The sequence below is a fragment of the Mustela erminea genome, chromosome 19, assembly GCF_009829155.1.
Source record: "Mustela erminea isolate mMusErm1 chromosome 19, mMusErm1.Pri, whole genome shotgun sequence".
NCBI lineage: Eukaryota > Metazoa > Chordata > Mammalia > Carnivora > Mustelidae > Mustela > Mustela erminea.
This window is the reverse complement of record NC_045632.1, coordinates 55,498,926-55,515,917: the sequence shown is the minus strand read 5'-3', so window position 1 is coordinate 55,515,917 and position 16,992 is coordinate 55,498,926. Positions and strand designations below refer to the sequence as shown.

Sequence of the window (16,992 nt, the reverse complement as noted above, 5' to 3'; positions counted from 1 at the left end):
AAAACACTTAATGATCTGGGGGGGAACAGTCAGAGAGGTGTCCCTAAGGGAGGGAAATCTTGGTGGTTCCAGAAGTATCAAAGGAGGTAGCCATGTCCGTTGGTGCTGGCCACGCAGAAAGGGGACCTAATCCACATAGAGAGGCAGCCAGCATGAATGGGAGAGCGAGCTTGGCCAGTTCAAGAAACCATGGTGGTTTGGTATTGGAGTGAGGGGCCCAGAGTTCAATGCAGAGAGTAGTGTGGAAGGTGTCATGCATTCTACTCGGGCATTTGTTCAAAAGACATTCAGTGAACACCTGCTATATGTCAGGCACTGTCCTGGGTACCAGGGATAGAGCCTTGGACACATCAGAAAAGAACCAAGGAAGGAAGAAAGAAAGAAAGGGAAGGAAGAAGGAAATAGGAAAGAAACAGATTATATTCCAGCTTTGGGGGGGCTTATGCAGTCTTACTGGGGAGCAGGGAATCCGAAAAAAATGCATAATTTACAAACTGAGAAGGTCATGAAGGAGCAGAACCATGGGTACCAAGGGAGATCCTCCTTCGGCACAGGGGGCAGGGAAAGCTCTTGGAGGTCAAGCACTTCAGCAGGTCAAACCCCTTACAGGTAAAAGGAAGCAGACTTGAGGGAAGGTGCAGAGACCAGCCGCGCTAGACAGGGACGGGTCTTTCCAGACATCTGTGAAGGCGGCATAATATTATCCCAGGGCCCAGGAGGGCTGATGAGCAAGGTCCCGTAAAGCAAGGAGTAAAGTGATCAGATCTGCACTTAAAACGCAGCCCCGGTGTGGGAACGGGCTCCAAGCTGGCAGCCCGCAGGGCCCTACACCTCTCCTTCCTTTAGCATCTTACATCTCCTGCTCTGTTCTTGAGGACTCGCTGTCCAGGTCCTGGGTACCGAAATTCTACAGCTGCTTAGAGAGTGGACGCCCACATTTCAAGACAATCCTGGTGGGCACAGTCTCTTTCAGTTCTCAGACTGGAATTCAAAGTCAATTTCTCCATTCCCCTGACGTTCTTACTTCCCAGCCTGGCCTCATCCAGTTCTGTAACCGATGTCAGGATTCCTTGCTATAATCTACAGTCACCGAAGCTACAATTTCCTCAGTCAGAAAGAAAAACCAAATGCAAAGATGGCTTTAAAAAAACTTCTTTATGCTAGACGTGAAGTTGGGATGGATGAGTCCCGTCTGCACAGCAGGGGAGACACCTCTGGCCCAAGATGCCTAAGGAACGAAGCAGAGCGTGCCCATATCAACCCTTGGAGGCCTCTGTCCAAAGTAGAAATAGACAAATAAAGGCGAGTACTCTGCTGTCTTCCCATTCACCGCTGTCCGGCAGAGAGGGACGCAGACTCGGTGCGGACAAGCTACCGTCTGTCCGGACATAGAGTCGTGAGTGGAACTCATCATGACCTTCCCCAGGGTAGAAACCCATCCAGGAAGCATGGTAAGCCTTGGCCCTTCTATACCCATCCCACCTCCCCTGTCAGACCACGAGGGACTGAGGCAGTCCTCTGCCCTCTCCGGTCTGCGGCGGTCTTACACTGCCCATAGAGACAGGTCCTCGCTTCTGGGCAGCCCGTTCAAAATGCAGAGGCAGCTTGGGAGTCTATAATTAAGCTATTAACGACAAGATTTCAGAGGTCGAGAATTTCCGGGTGGAAGGGGAAATAAGAGAGACACATCGTGTTATTAAAGATCTGAGCTCTAGTGCCTGCCACGGACCCGGGCCTTACTGGGGTTCCGTTCATCTCAGAGAGTCCTTCCTTCCAAAACACAGTGGTGTGAAATCAGCCACTGTGATACGGCTCCGTGGCTACCCCAGGGCCCTTGCCGAACGCACCTTCTCTTTCTTCCTTCAGTTTCACTTTCTCCTCCTGCTCTTATTCTCTGCCTCTGTCTCCCGGCCCCAGCAGGGTCACTGAACCCCCAGTACCTATTCTCTCTCGAGAGGTTCCAATATGGCACCATTGTTGGGACAAGTCACCTGGTGTTCTGGGCGGGGCCCAACCGAATGATTCTGCGATGCAGATTGTGCTTACCCCCCGTCTCACAGAGAAGGGTGTTGAGGTTTAGGGAGTTGGCCGGCTCGTCCCACGTCACGGTCATAGGTGGTGGAGTGGAAATCTGAAACCACTTGAGTTCAACACCAAAGCCAAAGCCCTACCACTATACTGTTCTCCCGCTAAGTGTTTACTTAAGATCTAGTCCCATATTTTCTATCATCTCTATCAAGACGTCCCTAGGAGCCACCAACTCAACACATCCAAGCCTGGCAAATCGAGCACCTTTCCCGACCACCCGTTTTCTGACTGGTTTCTTCCATTGCTACCGTATGGCTCTGACTTGTGCCCCCACCTCTTGACCCATGGGCAGGAAAGAGAGTGGATGTTTCAATGGAGAGGCCAGATCTCACTCTCATTTCTGCTCATTTCAAGCTCGGGGATCTTGGCCAACTTTTCACATCAGGAGGAAGGGGTGACGTCAGCAGCCCTATTGCGGCGGGGGGTGGTGGTGATTGTGAGGGTTAAAAACACGGGACATTAAAGCACCCACTTGAGAGTCCTACTAAGCAATATAATTTCTCACTCACTTCACCCAGCAGACAGTGATGGCCAGGAACGCACCGGCTGTGTTCCAGCCCAGTTTCCTCGCCCGGAAAGGCGAGGGCCTCCAAAATACCAAACAAATATCTCTTAAGGACTGTGTTCTTCTTGGAGGAATTCTCTGGCTAGCTATTTTTTTTTTTCCCTATCTTCTTTTTTCTTTTTAATTTTTTGGGACTTTTTATGACAGACACATCTGGGCAGCTTTACAAGGCCTATTTTCAAACCTCATGAAATTACTGGAGCTCGGAGGTGAGGGCCCTTCTCTGCTGGGGTCTGACAAAGTGAGTGGTCCAGCTGCCTCCACCAGGCTTTGCAAGAAACTCCTAATGGCAGCCAGGCTTTGCGGACAATGGGCTCTGACAGAGGGGCCTGGCCGCCAGGAGGGTGTCTCTCTGGGACTCAAGAGGCCAGTTCTTCAAGACCGAGTCTCTGTATTGAACCCCACACCTCAGAGCCTCTCAAGGTGGAGTCTGTCCTGGGAAGGGTCCAGAATTCCCTCTGCTCTGCTTTAAGCAGGACAGACAGTATGACACTGTGCTGGATTTAAAGACGAGTCATGGGGCGCCTGGGTGGCTCAGTGGGTTAAAGCCTCTGCCTTCAGCTCAGGTCATGATCTCAGAGTCCTGGGATTGAGCCCCACATCGGGCTCTCTGCTCAGCGGGGAGCCTGCTTCCTCCTCTCTCTCTGCCTGCCTCTCTGCCTGCTTGTGATCTCTGTCTGTCAAATAAATAAATAAAATCTTAAAAAAAAAAAAATACAAGCCGTGAATCATGATGAAGGACGTCCGTCTGAACACATCCCATATGTGAATCTCTGTGCCATTTACTTGTTTCTAAGAAGCACTTTGTGGTACACATCCCAGCAATTTTGTTACTCTACATATTTATCAAGTCATTTATATCACAAGTTAGAGAGATGCTGTGAAAATGACCATGGCTGAAGAGAAAAGAGAAAAACTTGCTTTTGGGGTGCCGGTGGGTTTCTACACTGGATGTATTCATCAATACCCTGTTTTCTTTGAAAATATTAGTGGCACTCTGTAGATTCACTTTTTAGCTTGCTATCTACCCTTAACTCTCAGACTCCCAGATATGAAGGGAAATTGTGGGGTCTGTCTGGTCCAGGCATGGCGAATACAGTCCATCCCTGAAAATATCCGTGAATGATCAATGGGTAGTAGCTTCCAGAAGCACTGTGTTGGGAGCGATACTCGGGTCAAGCTGGGGATAATTAGCCACGTCTGCCATGAATATGGTGACAGAATGGGGCAATGCACCTGCCACTTATTAGCCGTCCCAGACTGCTTCGCCCCACCAGTCTGCAGATGAAGGAGTTTGAGGATTCTTTCAAGATCACACAGACCGTCTCTATCTCTGCTCCTGGGCTGTAGAATCAGTGTTCGTGCCACTCCCACCATCCATCGCTGAACAAAATGAGCAGATAAAACAAGGTTATGGGGAGCGTGGCAGATGGAGAAGGCGGCAAGAATCAACGCTTTGAAAAATTGGCTAAGAGCCGACCATGGAGCTGGAGCAAAGGCTCCCAGCCACGCCCACTTGGGGACACACCGTTATTATTGCTATTGTTTGGTCTGGGGCTTGTAGTGTGACTTTCCTTCCATCAAGAAACCAAGAGTCCTTAAACTCCTGATGAAGGATGGGTAGGTGAGTCTACAGTAGCAAAAGTCTCTGGATGACACAATCGGGAAGTCTAAAGGGCATTCTTAAAGTGTGTCAACCTGCGCACAGGTGCAAGGATTAGCATACGTGTGCATCTGGAACGGAACAGGCACCAGCGCGTGGCAAAGGAGTGGTGCCATATGCAATGGCGGCCTTGCCATACATGTCAGTGGGCCACTGTGCCCCTGGCCTGCCAAGCACCATTCCCTATCCTCAGACAACAGCACGCTCGTTTACTTCGTGTAACTCCCTATCTTCCGCTGTCCGACTGTATGGCTTAGGTGGGGCTGACTCTACCCTGGCTTCAGGATAAGACCAGGGACTCAGACTTAGCCAACTAGAGCATCGCTACCCGGTAGACACAGTGACTGGTTCAAGGGTGGACATGTGGAGCCAGTGAGATTTGATTTCAAGCGTTTGTTGGCATCGTCAGGAAGAGGAGCTCTCCCAGGGGACCTGAGGCGGGGAACGTGAAGTAGAGCTTCTGAGGTCTGCACATTGGAAGGCAGAGAGGGATGTGACTGTCTAAGAGTGAAGCCAACAGAAGGAAAGCAGAACCACGACAGGGGCCAGGATCAAGGTGGATGGCATATCCGGACACTGGTACACAGCCACGCCGGAAGGCAGAGTTATCCTGAAATATTTGCCGCATTAGCCGATACATTTTCACATAACACTCCTGCCCCGATAGTTTTTTTGAGTTAGGTTTTTGTCATTTGCAGCAACAAAAACGTCTTGGCCAATAAGAAACCGAAGAACCATTTTCCGCATAAAACGTCCAGACCCCGGCATTCCCCTGCGGACCCAGTTTATCCCAAACCCCGGCGTTACCTGCAAGGAGCCCTGGATGTCCTTCCCCCCGACGATGACGAGTTCTGCCATGTCCTCTGCGTGGGGGCTCCGGGCATGGACGAACAGAGTCTTGCCCACCGCAGTTACATTTTTCAGGGCAACTAAGCTGCCGTCATGGTTCACCTTGAAGTATGGGCTTGAGACCTCATAGTGGACCTTGCTGTTTCCCTCGCAGTCACTGAAGGTCACTGGGGAGACAAAACAGAACAGAGCAGGTGAACAAAATCGGGAAGAGTATGAGTAGGTCGGGCCGCTTGGTGCTGGAGGAATCTCTGACTATCAGATGCGGGTGACCGCTCCCCCCCCCTCCAAGATCTAACAACGCTTCCCCGTATCCCACAGCACCCCCTTGGAGCCGTCTGGCTTTGCCTGTGCTGGGGAGCCTCCTCCATTCTAGACCTGCCCTTGATCACCTCCCGTGTTCCAGGCGGGCACTGACAGTGCGTGGAGAAACGGGATCTTTTCAGACAGCCGCTCGGGGCTCCAGAGGGCGGTCTGGGAGAGCAGAGAGGCCAAGTACACCAGTTAGTCTGGTCTCGTACCAAGGATGCCCAGCCCGGATTAGCGCAGCGGCAGGAGAGACGTGGACAGAACGCCTACAGTCAGACGGCTGGGTCAGGTCGTGTTTGGGAAGGAAAGGGCAAAAACAGCTGTTCCTGTGGGCAAGCTCAGAACTGTACTGCTTAATTTCCTCACCCCGCTTCTGCGTCCCTAGCTCTCTGCCCAACAGGCTTGCTTGTCTAGTAAACCTTTGACTGAAGCGGGACACAGACGCGGCAAAAGCACATACATCAGAACCAACAACTTGATGTACTCTCATAAGGCGGGCATGCCCGAATACCCGGGGCCGAGCTGGGACGCAGAATACCAGCCGCCCTCCCCGCTCCCTCCCGCACCAGCCCCAGCTTCCTCCTCCTTGACGGCTGCGCGACGCCCAGTTCTAACACCGCAGGTCTGTCCCCGCCCGGATCTCTGCTTCCTACGAGCGGGATGGCGCGGCGCGGGCTCGTTCCTGTCTGGATTCTCCCGCTTACTGTTACGCTCGTGTCACCCGTGTGTCTGGGACTCAGGGCAGTTAACCCTCACCACTGGGTAGGATTCCAGGACGTGGCTCTAATGAATTTATCTATTCCACTCTTGATGGCCGTCGGGGCTATTTCCAGGCCGGGGCTCTCAAATTATCACCACGAGGAACTTTCTTGCGTGTCTTTGGTGACAACGTCTACCTCGGGCTGAGCACACTGTTAAAGCCATATAAATATTTGATGAACTGAGCTGATCTTTCTGTTCTGGGAGATCATTCTTATGGTGATAATGACCATATTAGCGGATAATGATAATGGCTAATGTGAATTGAACCTTTTCCACATGCGAGGCTAAGTGTTGGGGCATTTTACGTGCATTATCTTATTTAATCTGCGCAACGCATGAGGTGTACTTTGCAGACCGCAGGTTATAGGTAAGGTAGCTGAGGCTCGGAGAGGACAAGGCAGGTGCCCCACATGACGACACCAAGATTTGAGCCCAGGTCCCTTTGCCTTTTGCAACGACATGTTTCCGTAAAGGCTCAGCCTCATATAAAGCACAGCCTTCCCGAAGCCTCATCGGAACCCAAACCCCAGGGTACGCGCACCCAGTCTGCCCTGCTGCTGGGCTCCTTCCCGGCCCTGACGCGCACCACTGGGTGCCCTCTTGAGCCTCCTCTGCGTCAGGGTCTTGGCACCTTCCCTTGCTGCCCACTCAGTTTCAGGGTCATCTGCGGATGCACAAGGAGGCCATTGGGCATCTCAGACATTGGCTCACTTCCTCTGACCATCGTGGTAGCCAGGATGAATTGGGCATGCCCGGTTTCAGTTTTTGAAGGTGAACTCTGAAGGAGAGACACGTACGTTGTTTCATCACTATCGATTAGCATTCATCCCTTGGGGACACATTGTTCACATGTCAGGGCCTGCCGGATTGCCAGGATGCTGGCTGGCTCTGGCCCTGGCCTCTGGGAGGGGTGCAAGACAGACTGAGCTGGGGAGGGCTGGGGGTGAGGGAAGGCATGCAAATTTGTGGGGTTCTACTTCAGCCTTTCTCTTCCTTTCCCTTTCTTTTCCTCTTTTCTTCCTTCCTGCCTCCACAAATTCCTTCCATAATTATTTACTAGAAACCCTAGATGCTGGGTTTATAATGTTGAGTAAAGGGACACAGTCCCTGGGTTGAAGTATAGTCAGAGAGAGAGAGACATGTGCAATAGTCTTGCAAGTAACAGGGGACCTACACCAGGCAGAAAGAGCCATAGCATGTGCAAAGGTCCAGTGGCACACACGGGATTGCAAATAAGCCAGTGAGATGGGCACGAGAGCAAGGGAAAAAGTGAGGAACAGAGAATGGAGATAAGCTGGAAAGGGGGGATCTGGAAGGCCACCTCAAGACTTACTCCTTGAAGAAAGCTTTGGACCTTCCCATCACAACTATAGAACCAACTTGCCACTACCTGAGCTTCATACAAATACAGTTTGCAAAGGATGCCGGTGGTCAAGGTCCTCCATGGCTAAGCTGTCCACCGGCCTCCCTTCTGGCCTCTCCCCTCACCCCATGCCTCACATGTGACTCATCCCTGCACCGGCCTCTGCCTTCTGTTTTTCCCACCCTCTGCCCCTACTGCTCCCTTGGCACAGAAGTTACTGCCTGCCTTCCTCAGCCTGTTAACTCTCAGCATTTCTAGAAGAGTCAGCTCCGCAGCTCGTCCAAACACCCTCCTCATGGTCCCTGAGTTTCCTGCACACAGGCTCTTCCGTATCATGCCATATCAAGATCCCCATTTTATGTATCTGTTTTCCTCATCAGAACCAAAGCGTCTGCCTTCGGCTCAGCTCATGATCCTAATTAGGGTCCTGGGATCCAAGCCCTACAATGGGCTCCCTGCTCAGCAGGGAGCCTACTTCTCCCTCTCCTTCTGCCCCTCCCCCTGCTTGTGTGTGCTTGCTCTCTCTCTCTTTCTCTCAAATAAATAAACAAATAAATCTTCTTTTGAAAAAAGAACCAAGACCAGAAATTTCATCTTATTTTTCTATCCATCCCTCTATCTGCAGCAATGAACAGAGCGCTTTTGCATACAGGAGGCCGTCCATGATGAGGACACTTAACTGCTCTCCAGGGGCAAAATGATACCTTAGTGGTGGCAGACTGGGGACATGTACCTGCTTAATGCTGGGAGCAGAAGCTGCTGCGAGCAAGGCAGGGACTGAGAAAGAAGGTCCCTCATCCACTCTTGTCTTGGATGAGCCCAGCACTGGAGATGGGTAGGAAATGAATGTCCCTGCTGTCCCCTGAGTTCCCCAGACCCTGCATGCGTCCGTTTACAAGAGCACTTGGCTTCCCATGCCTAGCTTTGACTTAGCTCATTGGTGAAGTCAAAGGTGATACCGTAACTTTCTTCCTAATCTTAGTAATGCCGTGTAGAGTCCCAAAGCTGGGATCAGTCTGCGCGTGTTGAATGAATGAATATTTTGACAAATAATAGGAACAACATCTACCATTTACTGAATGGCAGCTGCGTGCTAGGCCATGGGCCAAAGACTCTACTTTAGCCTCTCCTTTTTGTCTCAATTCTAACCAACAGCAGCATTTTAAACTTTTTTTCCCCATGATGTACCCCGCAGGATTTTAAAATTGTTTGCTTAATTGACACTGCTGTCATGAATTGCTTTGTTGGTTTTTAAAGAAATTGCAATTTTTTTTTTCCTTCCAAGAGAGAAAGAGAGAGATTGAGTGTAAGCAGGGGTAGGAGCAGAAGGAGAGGGAGAGAATCCCAAGCAGGAACCAGTGCAGACCCCTGCTTGGGGCTCGGTCTCACAACCCTAAGATCATGACCTGAACTGAAATCAGGAGTCAGGTGCTTAACCAGATGAGCCACCCGGGCACCACTACTGCCATGAAATGTCAGTGGTGCAGATAGACTCTGTGTCTGTGTACTTATGTGCCTCTGTGCTTTATACACACACATAAAGTGCAAACTTCTGTCCCTCCTTCATAACGCCGGCTTGGGGGAAATACAGCCCCAAGGAAAATGCATACTCTATCAGCACCATTTTCCACTTTACAGGAAAGCAGACTGAGTCCCTGAGATTGACCAGCTCGCTCACATATCCCCAGAGAAAGCAGGAACCTGTCCCTAGTCCACCTGTCGACCGCTACAGTTTAAGCCCTCAGCACATCCATTTCCTGGGAATTGAGGCCACTCGCTAATCCTTCTGGGCTTCTCAGAGATCCCAGATGAGGGCATATGGAGAGACCACATCCACGTTCAGGATCTGGCACATGGTAGGCACCCAGTATAGCCTAGATCTCTTCCCAGTGGCTCTATTAAATAACTAAGGATTGCAAAATTAGGTCTCTGTTTTAGGCACCTTTACCAATTCAGGAGCAGATCCTTGAGACTATGGTTTTTTCAAGGCTCTGAGAATCACCGGGAGAGCATTTTAAAACATAGCAATACCTGTTCAACTACCGACCAAGATTCTAATATAACCGGGTTGGGCTGGGTTCTGGGCACTAGTATCTCTTTCAAGTTCCCCAGATGGATCTCATGCAGCTAAGGGCCAAGAACCAGGATCTCCGACAACAGATGCCAGGTTTCCGCATTTCCCAGCCATCCTTGGCACAGAGAGGAGGCCGAGGACCCGGCGTGCCAGCAACTGCTCTTCCTGTGCCCGAAGAAAGGGCAGTTTTAATGGTGGGTTTCTAAGCCCTTTTTCCAAACCTGGCTCATGTGTAGCAGCCCTGTGACCTAGGGCGGACCACCCATCCTCTTTGAACCTCAATGTCTTCATCTGTAAAGTGGGACAAGTAATAGTCCCTCCTTCATAGGTATTTTAACTCTTATGGTGAGCATTCAACATGATCAAATAAACCTACATGCATAAAGCACGTGGGATGGCCCTCCACGAATAAGAATTATTACCTTCCTGACTTCTGTAATTGTGGGCATTAAGGAAGCTACATTTTTCTCCTTTTCCCACATAGCTTCCTGCTTCGCGCTAGTTTCCCACCTGCCTCCTGGGTCCTTCTGTCCTTTCTGGTCAGGTACCCAAGCACTGGCCTGCTGGGCACTGTGGTTACCATGGAGATGGTTACTCAAGGCACCTCTGCTGGGGCCAAGGGAGTGAGGCAGAGGATTCTGGTCCCACCTTGCCCAGTTCCGTATTTTCCTCCTCTTCTTGCCAAAGCCCTACCTGTCCCACACGAGAGGTAGTGAAGAAAAAATGACATCAAAGAAGCAAAATGACAGGGCCCCACCCATCGTAGACTCAACAACATCTCATGAAACGTTCTTTAAATGGATTGTTTGTACAGATAACTTCATACCAATCTAACGTAATGCTTTTCCTCAAAGCACAGCACTGCACGGAGAGCTTTACACTCATAATTGCACTGAATCCTCCCATGACCAATTGGAGGTAGATAATTTGTTTCCTCTCTAGAAACTGAGACTTAGCGAGGTCGAAGATGGGGAAGACCACGCAGGTCACACTAGTCTGTCTGGGCAGATACACTCCCTCCTTCAAACACTTTGCGTCCAGCCTCATATTTTCATGGTATTTTCCTCGCTGATCTATTATCTGCTTAATATTTTTCTTTTATTTGTTTCACATTATTTATTCTCACTAAATTATTTGAAGATAGCATTTATAATATATATCAGATGGCCCAGATGTCCCTTCTTTTTTTTCCCCCAATAAAGTTGAATTAAATCTAAGGAGTCAAATAAAGACACGTGTATCCTTGCAGGCACCGAAGCCCTCAGAGTGGTGTGGGTCCCGCCTTCCCGAAACGCTGGCCTGGGCTACATTCTGCTCTGCATATCTCTCATTTAGATAAAGTCCTGCCTGGCAAGAGGCACACCTTAGAAAAAGGATAACCTTGACCTCTCGGCCTGTGATAGCAGCTTTGGCCGTTATCTGAATGGCAGATCTAAAGTGTATGAGGAATTCATAATCGAAAGAGAAACAATTTACCACACTCTTACTTGACTTCTTCCTCCTAGAAAAACAGATTCTACTTCCCCACTGACGAGAACCTCCCCGAAAGTCCCCATTAAAGATCGGAATGGGTAGCATTATCCCTGCATCATTGTCTCATTTGATAACTTTGTTGACACAACCAAAATATCCGTAATTCTCCAACTTTTTAATAGAGATCAAGTCAGGGCAAGTTTGGAGGCACAGAGTTCAAAGAACACATTAAGGATGAAAACGAACAGTTTATGTGCCTATTTTTTCTTTAATGTTTCTTTCTATATAGCTTGGAATGACACTATCAGGATAACTGGAAGGAAAAATTCTAATAAACAATTAAGTTTGTGGACAAGTATTCAAAATCTCCATGTGAGGGAGAAAAGAAAGGATCTGTACTATTATGGACCTACCAAGGACTTCTGTACATAGTTTACCACTGTGACATTTAAAATAGCTTCTAGAAAGAAATAATGTATATACATATAATATACTGTACATGGGGATTTATTGGAATCAATTGCACAACATCATTCTTTGAGATAATCTTTGAACACCCCAGGAGAAGAAATGGGGAGTGAAAACTCCCCACCCGGGGGAAAAATGCAAATTAGACAAATGGCACCACTCAGCGTTTCAATTATGCTTTCAGCATGTTTCCACTCAAAATGTCCTCTGGGCTTAATGCAAATGTCACAAAAAGACAAACTTTAGCTGGGAGACAAAACCACAATTGAAATGGAAAGTTTGGCACGTGAATTAAGGGGCTTAATCTTCCTGACCTTGATTTTGGCTTTTTTTTTCTCTTTTGATTGAATGTGGTTCTTTAGGTTGAAAATCCAAAGGCATAGATTTCTTACCATCTTGAAATGTGTGAGTGAGCAAATTAAGCTGTATTATGATCCCAGGAAATAAGGGAATGCAACTGGATTTAAATTTATCCGCAAAATAGAGATCAGCCCGGCTCGTGTAGATAGGTAGGCACTAAAATAGGGAATTTGGGCTACTGATGGGTGTTTGGGGGTCAGTCTAGGATCCATACACTCTTATCAGAGATGGCCAAATGGTCCTAAAAACATACATACATACATTCATGCATACATTTGTAGAGATTCAAAAATTTGTACGTAAGTGACAAGGTCTCTTAGAGTGGTGTTCAGACCACTTGTATATTTGGGTGGGGATGCACATGAATCAGGGGGCCTATGGACTCTGAATTAGTCTTCCCAGGAGCTGCATCTCCCCCACAGGTAGATATGGTTGGGTCTATAGATAAAGTACTTCTAGCAATCTCTACTTGCACACAGAAGAAAGTAGCATTGTTTCAGCAGTATGATAGCAAAGGAAAAAGTCTTGATTCATATCATTGCCAATGTCTATGGTGTAAATATTCTAAACATAGCTGGTTTCAGCTACCAATGTGCCTTTAATAGCCTTACAGATTTTCTAGAAACTTAGCAACCAGCTCTCGGGCATCCAGTACTAGCTGATTCCAGCACACCACTGAGACTAGGCAAGGACTCTGCAGCAGAATATAAATTGTTCACTCTCCCTTAGGCTACACCAGATATCCCAGTACTCCTGGCCTACTTAGTAAAACAGAATCTAATTGTTTCATTAGCAAGAAGGGCCTGCATATTGGTTGATTTGCCAGGCCTTGCTGAGACACGGAGAGCCATGCCTTTCTGACAACAGAAGTAGCACTGAATTCAGAGGCATCAGATGGCCTCTCTCCAGGATACAGAGCAAGACTAATTGCTTTTCATATCCCTCAGCATCCCACTGGCATCCAGAGGTACCAAATTCCTTTAAAAGAACACATAAGGCTTTGTCCAGTGGCACTATGGACTTGCCCAACTGAGAGAAACAGAAAGTGTTCCCTGTGGTTTCCCCAAACCTTCATTTCCCAAATATCCGAGCCAACCAAACTTTCATTAACCTATGTTTAGTCCTACCCACATTGGGCCAGATCCCTGGATGATACAATAGGCACCTCCTCCCGGCGTCATTCATTCTACCCTGTTATTCCTGAGTGCATCGGACTGTATCCTGTACTCCATGTTTTGCCTGGAATCAGCACAGACATCTGCAGAGCTTCTGTAAGGTTATGGGTGTGGTCTGAACCGTGACTGATGAGCTCAGGAGTAGAGTTCACCTCCCAAGGATTTGTAGATTTGAGAGGTGCAGAACGCACAGTCTTCATACCATCTTATGTTTCAACTCCAACTTTGACAAAATAGAGTTTCAATTCTGTCAGGTCAGGCAAAGATATCATAATGAATGATCTTGTCAAGTGATCTTCTGCAGGAACCTATTTTTGCCATGTAAACCCTTAAGGGCTTCCTCTTGGAACAAGACAGAGCCCACATCTGCTTTCAGGGGATTTTCTCTGCCTACTATTAAAATCCGACTTGCTAGTTCTGAAACTAGTCTTGTCTGTCAGGGTGTTACATTTTCTGCTTGTTACAGATTCTTTAAAAATGGCAGATTGTTTTCTGAAAGAAGACGTGCATCCTGAATCCCATGATACTTAGAATCACTACGAATTTGTGTTTCAAACTGGAATTACTTTCCATGGCATAGCGCCTGACACAATATACACCCAACCCTGTTCATTGAATGAATAAATAGCAGAACTGCAACTTGACAGCTAAGCAAATTTGAAACTCTCCAAACAAAAGTGAGAATAATGGCCCAAACTCACATGAAGATTCGAGTAAGCCAATTGAAGTCACCAGATCAGCAAAGTATTAATCACAGATTCAGTAGCTTTGAGAAACACAAGGTCTCAGATTAATAGGGACCCCCTCTCAGTGATTTCATAGTACTAGCACATGGCTCTTACATAGCCTTTAGTTTTTGAGTTATCTAGTAATTATGTGCAAACATGCCTCCCTCCTTACTTCTCTGTATAGGTAAGTCAATGAGAAGAGAGATTTGCTCCACTACAATGTTCAAAACTTTTGGCCTTACAGTTGGAGTTCTCTGGGGGACATGTGGCAATGTGTCCTGGCTGGGCCTAAGTTGTGACTCAGATCCTGATTGTGTCTGATGCAATCAGACCTGTGATTTCCCAAGTACCTCTCAATTGCAGGGGCAGATCTACATAGGAAGGAAGGGGTCTCTTGGGAGGTCAACTTCTACGTGAGTGCTTAGAGAAATGCAGAAACAGAAGGAAGACAAACCCAATATTGATTTCTTAGTCCAGTCCCATTGGGTTGTAGTTCAGGGAAAGAATAAGCTGAATATACAAGCTTTAAGATACACAAACCACAGGCAATTTAGGTTAATCTCAAACACTGTTAGCCTAGTTCCTCACAAACTGATATGGGGAACGGTGGCTTGACCCTATTTCCAAATGGAATGCACTTGACTTTGCTCTGGAACAACGAAGACTAAAGAAGCTTGGGGTCTTCCAGCATCTTGGGGATCCATGGCTTTGGGAATCCTAGAGATGGACTTGGAAAACAGCCTTCTCACAAAAGTAGTGAGGAGACACTTCCTTTAAGAGACTTTCCGGTATGTTACCCAACAAAGAGGCTAGAAGGAGGGGTCATGGGAGAATAATTTGTGAGTTTGTGGGAGGTCTTTCAGAAATAATCCTAATGATGACCAGGGGAGGTGGGTCTGTTGAGGTTTTACAATTGTACAGCTGGGGGCTACAAGAATGTGTATGCAGATATGAGCATTTATATGAACTCATTATTGTTCAGATACAAGAAAAGCCTGAAGAAATTCAGGTTACCATTTGGAAGCTTCAGTTCTTTCTGGATGAAAAAAATTTGCTTGGTACTAGATACTCTGAAGTGTAACCTAAATGGATATGTAGCAAGAATGGTGTGGAAGGGATTCTGGTATGGAATGACGTCGTTTACAATTGGGAAATTCTACTATTCTAAATCTCATCTAGCAACCCTTTAAAAATTTAAAAATATTGCTTTAATAACCCTTTAAAAATAAAATTATTTTAAAAAAATTAAAAAAAATTTTTTTACCTACAATGTGTGGGATAGTAGGCAGTAAGGGATGGATGCCAACATAAAGATGAATAAGGTAGGTTATCTGCCGTCATGATATTCAGTGTCTAGAACAGTAGACCACACAACCATCTGGAGAGATGCCCTGTTGAAGGATGCATGTTCCATTTCTTTGGTGTATTAAAAGGCCAAACAAGCATCACAGGGTAGAAATTACAAGCAAACAAAACATAATTCAATATAACAACTTTTTTCTAACAGTGAAAGTCAACCAACGAGCATGCACATCGTTATCAGAAAGTATCCAAGAAGAGGGATTAGCAGCATATATTTCTCACTTTACTGAAGAGATGTGTTCTCTAAAAATCTCTAGGAGAGAAGATTTCTGTACAACTTTCCTATATTTTATTATAAAATTAGATGTGTTCTTTTAATCAATGTTTTGGCCTTAAGTCATAATAGAATCATATTTAAGAATTCAACAACACATTAGAAACATTTGAAGTGATGAATTATAGCTTTTCAGGTAAATATAGATAGTAATACATAACCCAAAAAGAGAAAGTATGGAAATTACACAGGCATATTTTTTAATTGGCAATGAGAGTTGGAAGATCTAATTATAACCTTGACTACCATCAGTTTAGCAAGACAGTATCATGGATCTAAAGGGCCCTTAGTTTTTAACCCAATCTCTTCCCTACAACTCTACACAGGATGTCTGACCAGCCTCTTTCTACGCTCCCATGAAGTGTTCCAGAAGGGATAAGGAGGGCTTGGAGGAGAAGGCAGGTAAGAGTGCAGGAATGGTAACCCAACACTTGCAAGTAAATTCAAATGTCCAAGATGAGGAAACAAACAAACACAAAAATCCTGCGAAATGAGCCTTCAGAGAATGTACTGAATCAGCTGCTGTTTATAACAGAATGTTTAAAAACATTGAAATAAATGTATACCATGCTATAATTAATAGAGAAGACATACTCCCGCCTCCTAAAGACCTTATAATCTATAATCTGAAGCAGTACTCAGGAAACAATGGTCTCTAATTGTTCAAGCCCAGAAGAGGAAGGTGGGTTCTGGGAGAAGTAACAGTTAAGAATTTTTTAAAAAAATTTTTATTTAAATTCCAGATAATTAACATACTGTGTAGTATTAGTTTCAGGTGTGCAATATAGTGATTCAACAGTTCCATATCATGCCCAGTGCTCTTCATGCAAACGTAGTCCTTAATCCCCAACACCTATTTACCCCAACCCCCCCTACCCACTTCTCCCTGTAACCCTCAGTTTGTTCTCTATAGTTAATACCAAGAGTCTGTTTCTTGGTTTGTCTCTCTGTTTGTCTCTCCCTTTTTTCCGCCTTTGCCCATTTGATTTGTTTCTTAAGTTCCACATATGAGTGAGATTGATACTTGTCTTTTTCTGACTGACTTATTTTGCTTGCATAACACTCTCTAGTTCTATCCATATCATTGCAATGGCAAGATTTCATTCTTTCTTATGGCTGGGAAATACTCCATTCCATTCCATTCCATACACACACACCCCACATCTTCTTTATCCATTCATCAGTCAATGGGCTATCAGGCTATCACCATGACCTGGCTATTGTAGATAATATTGCTATAAACATTGGGGCGCCTGTATTCCTTTGAATTAGCATTTTCATATTCTTTGGATGAATACCTAGTAGTGCAATTGCTAGGTCAGAAGACAGTTCTATTTTTAACTTTCTGAGAGGTCTCCATACTGTTTTCCAGTGTGGCTGCACTGGTTGGCCTTCCCACCAACAGTGCGAGAGGTTTCCCTTTTCTCCACATCCTCGCCAAAACCTCTTGTTTCTTGTGTTTTTTATTTCAACCACTCT

General features: G+C 46.6%; 1 protein-coding gene across 2 annotated transcripts in view; it reads right to left on the bottom strand.

Annotated features, from left to right (window-relative positions):
• The window catches only part of CDH13 (cadherin 13), a 1,398,954-nt gene that overhangs the window by 611,934 nt on the left and 770,028 nt on the right, over positions 1–16,992 (bottom strand). For both annotated transcript variants that reach the window (XM_032325075.1, XM_032325076.1), the window contains one exon: positions 5,124–5,332. In XM_032325075.1, coding sequence (XP_032180966.1) covers positions 5,124–5,332 — 209 coding nt within the window. The remainder of the gene's footprint in view (positions 1–5,123; positions 5,333–16,992) is intronic.